This window comes from Bos indicus, chromosome 7 (genome assembly GCF_029378745.1).
Source record: "Bos indicus isolate NIAB-ARS_2022 breed Sahiwal x Tharparkar chromosome 7, NIAB-ARS_B.indTharparkar_mat_pri_1.0, whole genome shotgun sequence".
Lineage (NCBI taxonomy): Eukaryota > Metazoa > Chordata > Mammalia > Artiodactyla > Bovidae > Bos > Bos indicus.
In genome coordinates this window covers 19,182,410-19,196,897 of record NC_091766.1, presented here as the reverse complement: position 1 = coordinate 19,196,897, position 14,488 = coordinate 19,182,410, and the positions used below count along the sequence as shown (strand labels likewise).

The window sequence follows — 14,488 nt, the reverse complement described above, 5'->3', positions numbered from 1 at the left end:
AGCAAAATGAGCACCCTCCACCCCCACCCCTGCTGCAAGGAAAGCCATGCAAATAGGAGCTGGTGGGCTTGGTGGCTTCTGTCCAGGACAGGCGACAAGCAGAGAGGAGAGAGCTGCATGGGTCCTCTCCCCAGAGTACTGTCATATGTTTATGATCCAAAAGCAGTCAGTGTAAACCAGTACAAGAGGCACTCTCCCCACTCACCAGCCACATCCTCTTTGGAAGCGAGATGAATTGGACCACATGGGTCATTAGTTAAACGTCTATAAAAGGGCCTCAAGCCCAAGTTACTCGCACGCTTTTGATGAGGCTTTTAAAGGGAGAGGTGCTTCCAGCAGGCGCTGTCATCACCAGCCTGTGCTGCGGTTCGGGTGCCCAGGGGGAAGGGGAGGGCGGGCGTAGGGCAGGTGTCCAGGGCCAGGCACTCCTCCCCAGGGGAAAGGCTGGGACCCCCTCAGAGGCCAAGTGCACCTGCCCGCCTCAGCCACAGGGAGGGCCCAACTCAACCATGGGGCTCACCTGGAAGTGATCCAGCATCTGCTTCCACGACAGAAGCAGCAGCGCCTCCTTGCGGACCTTCCTGGGGATCTCGGAGTAGAGGAGGGAGTTCTCTCGGCTGCCATAAGGCATCCCTTGTGGGGAAGAGAAAAAAGCAGAGTGGGCACCCTTGCCAACTCTAGCCTAGCTCAGGGCAGGAAGAGAGCCTCAGGTGGGACAGTCCTAGGACCTAGACTCCCCACGGCTCCTGGGACTGGGCCCGGCTGGCTCCTCCCGCTTCTTCAGCCCCTTGGCCACACGTCCCTCCCCAGAGAATCCATAGACAGAATTTACACTGGCCAGCAGGAGCAGCAGGCTCTTCCACCTGAAATGTTAGAGCCAAATATGTCAGCCTCAGTTACTGAACAAAAAGCACCCAAGAGGACAAAGGGGGGTTAGTGATCCCCAACTTCCCACAGGTTGGGCTCCGGTCATGTATCCTGCTCTACTATGGGCTCTTGCAAAGGCCAGGAATTAGTCTCGGATCAGAGGAAGGGCAAAACTCCAAAATGACAGGAAGAAGTGTATTCAAGTCCAGCCCCTCCCGCTCTGCAGTGCTGACACCAGGTTGGTCAGCTTCTGCGGGGCCATCCTGGGCACTGGAGGGTGTGAAGCAGCCTCCCTGGCCCTACCCTCAAGAGCCCCATCAGTGTGACAACCACAGGATGTCCCCAGACACGACTGAGCATCGTCTCCTGGGGCAGGAGCACCCGACTGAGAGCTGCTGATCTGTAGAGCAGAGTGGCTGCCTGGGGAGAACTCTGTGTGGGTGAATGAGGGAAGAAATATAGAGCGCTCAGCACAGACAGCAGCAAATACGGCAAGGACACATCTTCCAACCTGAAGTGTCTTTGCCTTGATGGACAATGGCATGATGGCTGTGGGAGCAGGATGGTTCTCTCGGGGAGCCTGGGGGTCCCTGCTCTCCAGGTACCACGCTGGGGGACTGAGGCAGGGCTCCCTGGAAGCAGGTTGTGGCCAGGAATGCACCATGACCGACAGTGGATCACAGAGAGTGGGCGCCTCTCTTTGACCCCTTTTCAATCCCAAACTCCTCCAGGAGGAAGACTGGGTTTGGTACTGGTCTCCTGGCCTCATATGCACCCTCACTTCTAAGACTGGAGGCTGGGGCCCCAAGTTTGGTGCCTCTAGAGCTAAACAGAGCTTCATAAGTAATACCCATCCCACCACAGTGACTCTTATAGGTAGCTTCTCAATACAGCAAGCGACTTGCATTTTCGACTCGTGACAGTTTACTCATGAAGTATAGCTGGTAAAGAAGTGAAAATGCAAAGCCAACTTGGACGTACAAGTGAGAAGTGTTCACAATTCAACACCTAAGGACTTTAAGCCAGGGGTCCCTAACCCCGTCTGGAACCAGGCCTCACATCAGGAGGGGAGCACTAGTGAGCAAAGCTTCATCTGTGTTTACAGTCGCTCCCATTGCTTGTGTTACCACCTGGGCCCTGCCCCGTGTCAGATGAGCAGCATTAGTCTCTCAGGAGCAAATCCTACTGTGAACTGCACAAAAGAGGAACCCAGGTTACAAGCTCCTCATGAGAATCTTCCTGAAACCATCCCACCTCCAGTCGGCGGAAAAACTGTCTTCCATGAAACTGGTCCCTGGTGCCAAAAAGGTTGGGAACTGCTGCTCTAAGCTGCCGCAGGTAGACTCACCCTCAGCTCAAGACACAGACTCTATACCGCCCACCCAGGCCACCCACGGGGACATCTTCCTTCCGAAGTTCACAAGACAAATGGGGACGGGAATCATGTGGTGGGTGACTCCTTTCTTGTAAAATGTCCAGAACAGGCAAGTCCAGAGACAGGAAGCGAGTCAGTGGTTGCCAGGGCTGGGGGCAGGGATGGGGAGTGACCGCTCATGGGGATGGGGATTGCCTTGGGTGATGGAATGTTCTGGAACTAGACAGTGAGGATGGTTGCGCAATCCTGTGACTGACTGTACCCAAAACCACCGTGCCATCTGCCTTTAAGAGAAGGGATTTGATGGGACGTGAATTACTTCTCAATTAAACAACAAACAAGGCCCAGTGTGGGGGCCAGCGTGGACAGCTGGGAGGGGGCAGGTGGCCATTCTCAACCAAGCACCAGGGGCTCTGAACAGCCCCGGTCCACAGGCTCTCTGGGAGCCCGAGCCTTCCAGACAGGAAGTTGGTGGTGCAGCCCTACCAAAGAACACCAGAGACACCTCCCCTCCCCACTGACTAATAAGTACTGACATGAAAAGGGACATGCGCTCTGGCACATTCCCTGAAGCAGCTGCCCAGGCCCTGGTGTTGGTGGGGATCGGTGTGCACAGTGAGGGTCTGGGATGGCTGAGCACGGCCCCTGACTTCTGCTGTCACTTCTCTTACCAGCTCCACCATCTCAGCACCCCATCCCAAAGCCCCCCAGCATGTCAGGTGGCCCAGGACCTGGACACAGAACACGAGAGATCTCCCTTACGCCTGAAGGGACTCCCAGTGCCATCTGGGGCCCAGTGCCTTCCTCCACTGGACACGTGACACCCATTTGCAGCAGGGAAGAGCCAACCCACTAAGGAGCAGTGGAGCCCTGGAACCGGAGCCCGTCTTCCGGGACAGCAGCAGGCATGTTCTCTTCTCTGCTCTGTCCCACACGCACTGGACTCCAAGAGAGACTTCCCAAAGGGTGGTGATGGGGCTCGCCAGGGAGGAAGGGGTCCCGGAGGAGCAGGGGCACAGGCCACATGCTCAGAGCACCAGAGCAGGCTGGGCATCAACTTGGGAGGTCCTTTCTGTTCAATCCATAAACGTGTCTTACTACCAGGACTCCCCCAGCACTGAACTATAAATACACGGGGGCTCGGGGGAGACCTGATCCAGGAACCTGGATGTGACGTGAGGTCAAGGGCACCCCAGGGTGCTGAGTGATACACACTGGATCAGCTCAAGGGTGATCTAGCCCAAGAGAAGCGGGATGGCTCTGGGCTGTTCTGGGCACCTTTCGGGGTCTCAGTGGCTCTACCGCCCTTGTCTGGAGCTGGCCCAGACCCCTGGGGTGGGCTCTCAGAACCTTCTGCAAACCCCAGGCCCAGACCCGTGCACAGGCTGAGGCCGACCAGAGGAGTGGACATCTGACCTACATGGAGCGAATCATATTCAGAGAAAGGTGGTCAGTTTCTGCTGGTGGCCGGAACCAGGCATGCGATCCTGGGAGTGTGGCAGCAGAAGGCAGGTGGGAAGTGAGAGTGGAGCCGCAGAGAGAAACACATGAAGCGGATGCCTGGACTCCATTTAGCTCAGGCTTCTCAGTGTTGGGAGGCACGGGGCGGGCTGGAGGAGGTCCCTAACACCCACATCTTTACTATGAGGCTCAGAGTAACTCAGAGCGTTTCTGCCCTTTCGGCAGCTCTGTGGTTGGCTTAATGATGGCTCCCAAAGACGCCCAGATCCTAACTCCGGGAGCTGGTGAGCATGGTACCTGCCTGGCAAGAGGGCTTTTACCATTGGGATTATGGTAAAGATCTCGAGATGGGGAGATTGGGCTGGATTATGCAGGGGGGGCCTAATGAGCCTGATAAGAGGGAGGTGAGGAGATTTCAGACACACAGGAGAGAAGGCGATGTGACCAGGGAGGCAAAAACTGCAGCAATGCAGCCACAAGTCGAGGAACGCCGATGGCTGCCAAGAGCAGGAAGCGACAAAGAACACACCCCCAACCCCTTGAGCCTCAGGAAGATGACCAGCTCTGCAGACGCCCGGCTCTAGGTCAAGAAACTGATTTCAGACTTCTGCCTCCAGCACTGAGACAAAATACACTTCGGTCATTTTAAACCACCAGGTCAGGGGTCACTAGTGTCAGCAGCTATCCTGGGACACTCAAACAAGTATCTTGACCTGGGAGGGCAACTTGAACTTGAGCAAGCTAGGGACCCAAGTGAGACTGCATGCAGGATAGGGAAGGGACTGGGGACCACGGAACCACAGGAAAAAGAAAAAGAGAGGCTGTAGCTTGCCACGGTCACAGAGTCTGGGCCGCATTCAGTTCTCTCTTTTTCCTCTCCCCAGGGTAAATGAAACCTGAAGCCTGCCCTAATCTCTCCTGGCAAACTTTTTTCCATAGGGGCCAGAGACAGTAAGTATTTTTGGCTGTGCAGCCCACATAACCTCTGTCCCAGTTACGCTCGAAAGCCGCCCGAGATGGTCTGTACACCCACGGGTGTGGCGGCACACCAGCACAACTGGATTTCTAAGAACAGCCAGCCGCCGCTCACCTGCCCTTCTAGACCATTCTCTCTGACTCCGCCTGCCAAACTGCCATCTGGTCTCCACGTGGGCCTCTGCAGGGAGGGAGAGCATCCGGCAGCCCCCACGGTCACTGTTCACAGGCCTTGGCATGAGGGCAGCACTGGTCAGGGTCTTGATGTGGGGGCAGCATGGGGGCAGCATGGGGTGGGGGATGACCTTCAATTGTACGTTCGCTCCATCACTCATTCCAATACTGACCAAGGGCTGACTGGGATCAGGCTGAGGGTATGTGGAGAGTGACCTGGCCCCGAAGATTCAGAGCTGGGGTTAAAAACCTGCCTCGGATCAACAATCACAGGTCAGGCTGTGTCCAAAGGAACAGGACTGGTGCCATTCTTTCTTGGCCTGGAAGACCCTCAGGTAATACTCATTTGCTCAATAGGTTATCTGTCATCCACCTCCTAGGAGCCAGCCCAGGGTCCGGCTGTCCAGGCCACAGGTGTGCATAAGGCCACACCATGCCCCAAAGGCCAGCGGGGAACACAAGCGCAGACCTAACTGCCGATGACGTAGGAAGCCCTGCATCGAGGCACACCCCAGGAGGCGGAAGTGAGCAGCAACTGATATGCTTATCCGGGGATCGAGGGCTGGGAGAGCAAACCCCCAACCATCCGCCCACGGTGATGCAATCCTGCCACCTCTCTGTGAGCCTCCGGGTCCTTCTCAACATGCCATGAGCCGGCAAGGCTCCACGGGAGTGACCTTCCACTCCCACTGTGGGGAGTCACATTGCTCACCAGCCACCCCGGCCCAACCCAAGCCGCTGGGAAGTGACTCAGGGGGCGGGCCTAGCTGACAGGCCCTGGAAACAATCTCAGGGGTGTGGGCACACCTACCAGGCCCAAACCTGGAGCTGCTGCTCCATGGCTGGGGCAGGACTGCCCTCTGTGCTGGCCTCCACACAGCTGAGGCCCTGGGGGACCCTTGCCCCAGGCTATCACTGCTCACAGTGTCACCTGTGGGTGGGACCACACCATTTGCAGAACAGCTTGCCCCAGGCCCAGACCTCTGTCTGGACCTTCTGACTCACTGGACTGGCTGACCTCTGGGGACCAGAGGACGGCGTAACGGCTGGCCCAGCAACGTGGCAGGGGCGGGGAGCCTGGGGCCTTACCCAGGTAGTAGAGGCGGTGGGAGTGGGGGCCTGACTCGTCAGTCTTCTGCACGAACTGGAAGTCGTGTGGCGCCTTGTTGACCACGAGGCCCGAGTTCTTGCGGCTACCGTGGATGATGCTGCGGAGCCCCTCCCACGAGTGCTTCTGCACCTGGAAGCGGGAGGCCGGGTCCTCGGTCTCCGCCGCGTCGCCGCGCTCAGACGTCAGCGCCCCGGTGGCCATCCTCTCCGCCCCCTGGGAATTCAGCGAGAAGCTACGAGGAGAGTGGGGCAGGGAGACAAGGACAGGCGGGAAGACGATGAGAAGCAGGGTGGCACCCAAGTTCCGCCCAAAAGCTGCCCCCTACCCCCGACTCCCCTGGCCAGGCCCAACCTTGGGCACCCTGCCCCGCCCCTGAGGACACCTCAAATTCTTCCACTTCTTTCCAGCCATGAACCCGCAGACCCCCACCACCAGCACCTCCTGGCTGAAACACTGCAACTGTCTCCCAGCTCAACCTCACATGTGTTGCAAATCTGACCTTGCGACTTAAAACCCTTCCTTGGTTTCCCACACACACCTGGGATAAGACCAAGCACTCACATGGCCTTTGCTGGCTTTTGTCCTCTGACCTCTGCCAGGCCTTCAAACCTCACCCCCTTCATCAATCTAGGCCTTCTCTCAGCTTTGCAAACAAGCCAGGCTCCTTCCCAGCCCACAGCCTTTGTCTGTGCTAGCCTTCTTCCTGGAACACCTCTGCCCCACTCCACACTGGACTAGCTTCTAATCAGATCTCAGCGTGTCTGTCAGGGCTGTGGATGGCCATCTGGACCAAAATTGTCCATCCATCTTTCACTTGCCCCCTGGCTGCTCCACCCTCAGAGTGTTTTGTCATGGTGACTGTTCACGGATCCCCTGCCTGTTCCCACCTGCCCTCCCCGCCCCCACGTTGTCTGTCCTGGCCATGGCAGTGTCCCTGGAACCTCACACGGCCCCTGGCGCACAGGAGGCATTCCTTGGAGAGACACAGAGTGACAATCTCTACTGGGAGACACTCTCACTCCCCAAGAACTGAGCCTAAGATGCAGATGGGCAGATCTCGTGGCCCATGCTGTCAGCTCGCCAGCCAGCAGGGGAAGCTGTCCTGTCTCACCAGAGGGGCTCAGAGAGCCAGGCAGACATCTGCTGGTCATCAGAGAGCCTCAGGTGAGAGGATGGACAGGCACCCCCTTCCCCAGAGGCCACTCCACTCTCTCCACCCACTCCAGGGAAGGTTGCTGCTGTGTAATCCCTCCCCACCCCCTGCACTAGCGGCTTCTTGACTGAACTAGACTGGCCAGGCAAATATTTATTTTATGGAAATCTAAACACAGCCTCGGTGACCTGGTTCTAGAAGAGCCAGGGTCGTCTGGTGAGGCCAGCCAACATGGGCAGGCCAGCCTGGATTTCTTGTGAGGGCACCAAATAGCCAGAGGTCTTGCTTAGACTCCGGGATACCTCATCCTCTGGGATTAGCGCCTCTGTGGGCACATGTACATGTTCCCTTGTAGGAGGAACTGGCTTTCAAGAAGTTGTGGACAGAACTAGGGTTCCACCTTCACGTGGGGGCCTTAAGACTTCCAGAAGGCTTTGCTCCTTGCTAGTACGAGATCCCTTGCCCGCTGTGAGAGGCGACAGAAGAAAGAGATATGGCAGGCACCCATGGCTGCTGAGCACCCACTGCAGGCTGATCTTCACTCCTCTTTCCAACTGGGCCCTGCTTGGTCCTTTCTGACCCAGCAGAGCTGGGGGAGGGGCAACAAACTGCTCCCCAGACACCAGCTGCCCCCACTCTGGCTTTGAAGACATGGACCACAGGCCATCAGAGCCTTTTGGGGGCCTCAGGTCAAATAAAGCAAACCCTGGCAGGATAGCACCCTTGCCAAGGGGCGCCCATGGCCTGTCCTGGCCTGCCACAGAGCTGCGGTTCACCTTCACGGCAGCAGGGGCCGTGGGCGGGGCTGGGAAGGGGCCGGGCCAGGACCAGCTGGGCGCTACAGAGCCCACGCAGCCCCAGCACTGTTGGCAACAAGGTCAGAAAACCAAGGCAGGACAAGTCCCCTAACCGCCAAACCCCCCGCCTCGCCCCCAGCCCCACGCTGCCATCACAATTCCAGCTGCAATCACGGCAGAAAAACAAACTGGCCTCGGGTGCTCCCATGGGGGACCCCAGAGGCAGAAAGCAAACCTGGCAAAAACCCTCATGGAATCTCATGGCTTATATCCACAGCAAAGGAAAATAAAAATGATCTTGCCTCCGATCAGTGCAGAGAGCCCAGGAAGCAAAAACACGATCCAGGAGATGAGAAACGAAATGAAACATCGGGAGGACCTTCTAGGAACCTTCTAGACGTGGCTTGGCAGCCCAAGCTCGCAGGCAGGCCAACACTTGCTGCTGGGCCTTGGCCCTCGGCTCGCCTCTCTCCTCCCCAGGGGTAGAAAGAGAGGCTCGGAGAGGGGAACAGGTGAACAGAATGCAGCCCTCAGGAAGCAAGCCTGTGCCGGCCCTGCCTCATTCAGCGTCAGCTGGGGCTCGGCTTCTTCAGTCAAGAGTTTACACAGCTGGGGAAATGAAAGCGGACTCCAAGCCACCTAGGCCAGACCCACCTACGCCTTTTTTTTTGCCAATCGATAGGACTGCCCACAGCCCACACCACCACCAGCACCCAGGTCGGGCCCTGCCAGCAGGGACGCTGTCAAGGCCCGCTTGGCTTCTGAGATTTGACTGAGCCAGCGCTTCTCAAGCTGGAACCACCTGCCCCTGGAGTATCAGCCAGGGTCCCAGGTGATGAGGGAAGCAGGTGGAAGGCAAGAAGGCAGGAGGTGCCAGACGAAGGGAGGTGGGGCCCAGTGCCACCACGCTCCAGAAATGCCTGGGAGTGGCCTCAGGGACCTCATAGCACCCCTCCTTTTGGGGGCTCCCCGGAAACAGCAAGCCATCCTCCACTCTATGAGGGCCACCCCTAGCACCGCCCAGGCCTTCAGCTTCTTTGAGTCCTTGTGCAGCCCAGCCCATGCCCGCCCCAGACCCGGTGCACAGGGGAGAGGAGACCCCAGCCCCACTGTGGACCGGAGCCTGAATGCACAGGCACCACACCGACTCAGGGCCGCTTCTGGGTAACAAATCACGCACTTAATGCCAGCCCTGTCTTCCAGAACCGTCTTCTGTTCCCTGCCTGCCGTCCTCTGCCCCGATCCTTGCACTCACTGAAAGCAGATGAGCCTGCGGATCAGAAAACTGATACTGACAGAGATTGGCTCAGCTGAGAAATTTTCATGGTCACTTTCTCTTGTGCCAGGCCCCACATGTAGAACGGATGAGTGACTGGGCCTTGTGAGGATAACTGTATTTGATCCTCACTGAAACCTTGGGAAGTGAGTTCTCCCTAAAGGTGACTGGAAAGCAGGCTCTGAAGTCAAGTGGCCCAGCCAACCTTCCCCACAAAAAAGGGCAGGAGCCCCAAGCCCACATCCTGACCATCTGGCCAGTGGTTCTCAGTCTCCTCCCCAGGGGACACTGGGTGATGTCTGGGGACACTTGGGGTTGTCATGACTTGGCGGGGGGGGGGTGGATGCTCCACTCCTGCAATGCCAGGGCAGGCACTGAAGGACCTAGCCCAGTGGCGAAAATACCAAGGCTGGAACTTCCACATTCCCAGTGCAGGGGCCGGGTCGATCCCTGGTCAGGAACTATATCCCTCATGCCACAACTAAGAGGTTGAAGGCCACAACTAAGACCCGGCACAGCCAGATAAATAAATGAAAATATATTTTTTAAATGCCAAGGCTGAGTAACCCTGCTAGCCCATGCTGCCGCCCTCACAGAAGAGCCAGAAGCACACTTTGGGGAAAACCAGAAACCTGGGGACCACCAAGGTTTGTCTTAGACCCTCCAGACCTAAGATTCCATTAGAAATTCGGGAACCTCTGCGATATCCCCACTGACCAGGGATCCCCAGGCGCCCCTTACCTTCTCCAATGTCCTGTGTTCACGTTGTCCAGCCGCAGCTTCTTAACCTTCCGCATTAACCACTTGGCTGACCTCAGGGTGGGTGAGCCTGAGAGGGGGGAGACCGCAGGGCTACAGCTCTGGCAGTGTGGAGGGGCGAGGTCTCGCTCCCCTTCAAACACAGCCCTCCCGGGACTTTCCTGGCTATACAGTGCGCTCGAGTTTGATCCCAGGTCAGGGAACTAAGATCCCACATGCCATGTGGGGTGACCAAAAAAAAACCCAAAAAACCCAAAGGCAGCCCTCTGGTCTGCAAAGAACACTCAGCACCAAGGGCCTTCTCATGCTCAGTCGTATCTGACTCTTTGCCACCCAATGGACTGTAGCCTGCCAGGCTCCTCTGTCTATGGGATTCTCCAGGTAAGAATACTGGAGTGGGCAGCTATTTTTCTTCTCCAGGGGATCTTCCCGACCCAGGGATCGAACCTGTGTCTTTGTATCTCCTGCATATACAGGGGGATTCTTTATCACTGCACCACCAGGGAAGTCCTTCTCATGGGGCTAACATTAGAAATCTGAAGGCCTATCCAGGTATTTGCCAGGAAGCAGGCAGTTCTCCCCAGTTGAGAATCCTGAGAAGACGCAAGTTTCACATGACTAGGGACATACCACCCACTGCACTTTTGGGGAATCAAATAAACCCACATTCGCCACTGTGGTTGCTCCCCGATGGCTGTTCCGACCCCACTCCTCCCAGATCTTGACCACCATCTCCAGCGACAATGGCCTCAACCTCCCTAAACATTCAGGCAAGCCCACCTCCGGGATTTTGCACTCCCCAGCCCCTCTGCCTAGAACACCCCTGCCCTGCTTTTTGTAAGACCTGCTCCCTCTTGTCCTTCGGGTCCCAGTATCAGCTCTTCAGAGGTCGTTCCTGGTACTCGGTCCAAAGTGCTACCCTGTCAGCCCCATCTCAATGCCTGAGCATTTCTGCAGGCACACATTCTAAGACAGTAGTTCTCAGTGGGAGTAATTTTTGCCCTCCACCCTTGCCCAGGGCATCTTTGGTGATGCCTATTGACATTTTTGGTTGTTCTGATGGTCGGGGGGGGGGGCGGTTACTGACACCTAGTCAGTGAGGTCTGGGATGCTACTTATCACCCTACGGTGTCCATGACAGCCCACCCCCACTCTCTCCAAGAATGATCTGGTCTCAGTGTCCTAAGTGCCAAGGGGGAGAAACTCTGTGTTTACTGTCTGGGGGGCAAAAACTGAGTAAGATTCTTAGCCTCACACTAGACATGAAAGTAAATCACCTGTGGTTTAGGTGGTATACCAGGGTGGCCCCCAGGGCCTGTGAGTCACCCCTTCTCTGTTTGTGTGCTTAGATGTGTGCAGCCTCCCAGGGCCTCTGCAGGTCAGGTGATCCTGGTACGCAGACGGGTCTCAGCGAGGCCCAGTGTCCCCAGAGGACAGTTTTGGTTGTCAGGACTGGGAGGCAGGTGGCTGGCATCTGGTAGGTGGAGACCAAGGATGCTGCTAAGCCCCCACAATAAGCAGGATAAACCCCCTCCCAACACAAAGAATAATCTGGCCCCTAATGCCACTAGAGCTGAGGCTGAGAACCCCTCTCTGGGTAGATGACCACTCCCAAGAGGATGTCAGCTCCATGGAGGCAGACCTTCACTTGTCTCTTTCCCACTGTGGTCCTGACAGACTGGATGCACTCAACAGACATCTCAGGTTGAATGAACAGGTCCTTGTCCTCACTTGAATGCTGTCTAAAGTCAAAGGGACCATTGGTGTGGGGGGCACTCCACCACCTTCTTGACAAGACAGGCGCCCCGATGGTTAAAGAAAAATAAAGCAGTGGAACTTCCCTGGTGGTCTAGTGGCTAAGACTCTGTGCTCCCAACACAGGGACCCAGGGTTCGATCCCTGGTCAGGGAACTAGATCCTGCATGGCACAATGAAGATCTGGCTCAACCAAGTAAATATTTGAAAGAGAAAAAGAAAGCAGCGCCTGGTCCCAGGATAGAGAATCACCTGGAAGTGAAGCAAAACGTCACTAGAAAGCAGCACCGATTTCACCGCAGACCAGGGATGAAAACTGTGGGCTCTGTGTCAGAGAGGTGTGGAGTCAAATCCTGATTCCACCACTCGTGGGCTCTGGTGTCAGAGAGGTTTGGGGTCAAATCCTGATTCCACCACTGCGACCTTGAAGGAGTCGCCTAACACCCCTGTGCCTCAATTTCCCCAGTTGTAAAACAGGATCAATGCCCTGTTTGTTGGCAGGGCCAATGCCTAATGCTACTGTGAGGATTGAATGAGATTACAGGGGTTAAAATCACACACATAGAAACCACAGGGCAGTTAATACTGTCATCTGAACAAGTTATTTAAAATCAATAGTTACTTAAATAACAAGTACTTAATAACAAAGTAACAAGTTACTTAAAATCTCCAAGAGGAGAACTGGACTCAAGCCCCTTTCAGAGCAAGAATCCACATCATTCCAGAACCCAGTGCCAGGCACCCTATCAGATGGGGAGTGGGGGGTGGAGGGTGGGCGTGGTGTGTCTGTCTGCATGTGTAGCCACACATCCACCAAACACTTTTTTTTCTCTTCCTGAATAGAAAGAAAAGTCTCCAACCAGAGCAAAGCTGAAGCCACTAGCCTGGGGCCAGGCTAACTGTCCCCCAGGGCTGTAGAAAACCACTTCCTCCCAGATTCTATATCCTGGAACAGACAAATAAACCCCACTCACTCATACCCAGCACTCCAGCCGCCCCACCCCACTGACCTTCTAAAGGGTCCAGAGAGCCTCCATTTCAGCTGCAGATGTGGTTCACAGACCTTGAGAGAGTAAATGTGTCATTAACGCGGCGACTTAAAAGATGGACTGACTAACCCCCTCACGCTCCTGCCACTGGCGAGTCCCCAGTGGTTGGGCCTGATTCACTGTACCCAGTAGATCTTAATGATGCCTCACAGCCCCGCAGCGCTGTGTACGCGCCCTGGACCGCACCCCGCAGGAAAGTCCTGCCACCAGGTGCCAATTCGACCAGGATCCAGCAAGGGACTACAGGGACTGGTGACCACACTGCACCCTTCCTGGGCTTTTAGTCCCAGCTCCTGTAAAGGTTTATGCTTGCCGCTCAGGCAAGTGACTTCCTCACAGTCCGGGGCAGGGATGCGCTCAAAGGAACAGGAGCCACTTCTGCCGCACAGATGGGGAAGTGTCAAGACTCTGTTGGAAGAGGGTGGATGGCTGGACAGGGCTGGGAAGGAGGCTGAGGGAAGCGGGCTGGACCCAGTGGGGATGTGGGGTGAAGGGGTGGGGGCCGGACGCAGGGCGGGGCGGTGGCCTCTGCTCTCATATAGGTAGCATGTGTCTGTATAAAGAGAGAACAAGGTGGGGACCTCCAGAGCCGACGGGGAAGAGAAGGCATTATTGAGTGCGGCCACCCCGGGAAAGGGGTCAGAGCCCGGTAGCCCGGGCAGCAACGGGATGCGAGAGGACGTCGGGTCAGGCCGGGCAGAGGAGAGATTGAGAGCTGGCCGGGCAAGCGGAGGGAACTGGCGGGAGAAGAGTGAGGAGAGAAGCGGGGCGAAGGGGAAACGGAGGCGAGGACTGGAGGAACCGCGCGTACGGTCAACGGCCGGGCCGGGGAGCGCGGGGGCGGGGACGGAGGGCCCCCGGGGAGGCCGTTCCACGTAGGGTCCAGAGTCGGGACTGAAGCGGGGCGGGTCAATGGCGGGTTCAGGGTTGCGGCCGAGGCCGGACGGGGCGTGGGGGTGCTGCTCACCGGGACTGGGGGCCGGCGCGAGGACGGCAGCCGGGCTGGGCAGGGCGTCCCGGAGCCGGCGGCACCTTAAACTCGCAGCTCCATGCCAGGGACTGCGGCCCCGGAAGTGGCGGGCGCGGGGCACAGCGGGGCCGGCGGACACGGGGTACCCGGCAGCCCAGGCCCCTTTGACCCGGAAGTCGAGCGGCCCAGGCGGCGGCCTGGGATTGGTTGCGGCCCGGCCAGTACCAAGAAGCCCGGGGCGCTTGGGGGAGACGCGTCAGCAGGGCCCCCCGCAGTAAGAGGGGTGAGACGTGCCACGGGTGGCGTCTTCCTGTGCGAAGAAGGGACGCTGGGAAGAGACACCCCTGATAACTTGGTATCACCCAACCAAACCGCTAATACTTTTACTAAGGGCATTGTGAGGAACTCTCACTTACTGGGGCGTTGGTGGTATAGTGGTTAGCATAGCTGCCTTCCAAGCAGTTGACCCGGGTTCGATTCCCGGCCAACGCAACGGTTGCTTTTTTTCTTTTTTAACAGTTTCTTTTTTTACTGTCTATTTAAAATTTCCTAAACATCAAGCTAGTATTTCTATTACTTTGCAATAACTTCTACAATTCCAGAATAGCTTAAAAAAAAAAAAAAAAACAAGAAGAAATTTGAAAAGCCCCTAATCTGAACTTCTACTGTAGTAAATTTTAAAGTCCCATAGTAAAGATATCTAAGTGTTTCCATCTGGGTTTTGAACCAGGGATCTTTCTTGTGGGAGGTGACAGTGATAACCGCT

The 14,488-nt window shown here is 56.6% G+C and overlaps 1 protein-coding gene and 2 non-coding genes across 6 annotated transcripts in view; 2 read left to right on the top strand and 1 right to left on the bottom strand.

The window, feature by feature from the left end:
• The window catches only part of DPP9 (dipeptidyl peptidase 9), a 36,807-nt gene extending 22,910 nt beyond the window's left edge, over positions 1-13,897 (bottom strand). For 2 of the 4 annotated variants that reach the window (XM_070793066.1, XM_070793067.1), the window contains exons 1-5: positions 13,720-13,897; positions 12,714-12,766; positions 9,931-10,018; positions 5,942-6,195; positions 521-633 (exon numbers count right to left, since the gene is read on the bottom strand). In XM_070793066.1, coding sequence (XP_070649167.1) covers positions 521-633; positions 5,942-6,195; positions 9,931-9,986 — 423 coding nt within the window. In that variant the 5' untranslated portion in view covers positions 9,987-10,018; positions 12,714-12,766; positions 13,720-13,897. Of the gene's footprint in view, positions 1-520; positions 634-5,941; positions 6,196-9,930; positions 10,019-11,225; positions 11,423-12,713; positions 12,767-13,719 lie in introns of all 4 variants that reach the window. The other 2 variants (XM_070793065.1, XM_070793064.1) reach the window with 2 other exon arrangements.
• Positions 11,787-11,859, top strand: TRNAG-CCC (transfer RNA glycine (anticodon CCC)). The gene has a single exon. It is a non-coding gene; the product is annotated as a tRNA-Gly (tRNA).
• Positions 13,898-14,142: 245 nt separating the features above from the next.
• Positions 14,143-14,214, top strand: TRNAG-UCC (transfer RNA glycine (anticodon UCC)). Its single transcript has one exon. It is a non-coding gene; the product is annotated as a tRNA-Gly (tRNA).
• Positions 14,215-14,488: the final 274 nt, after the last annotated feature.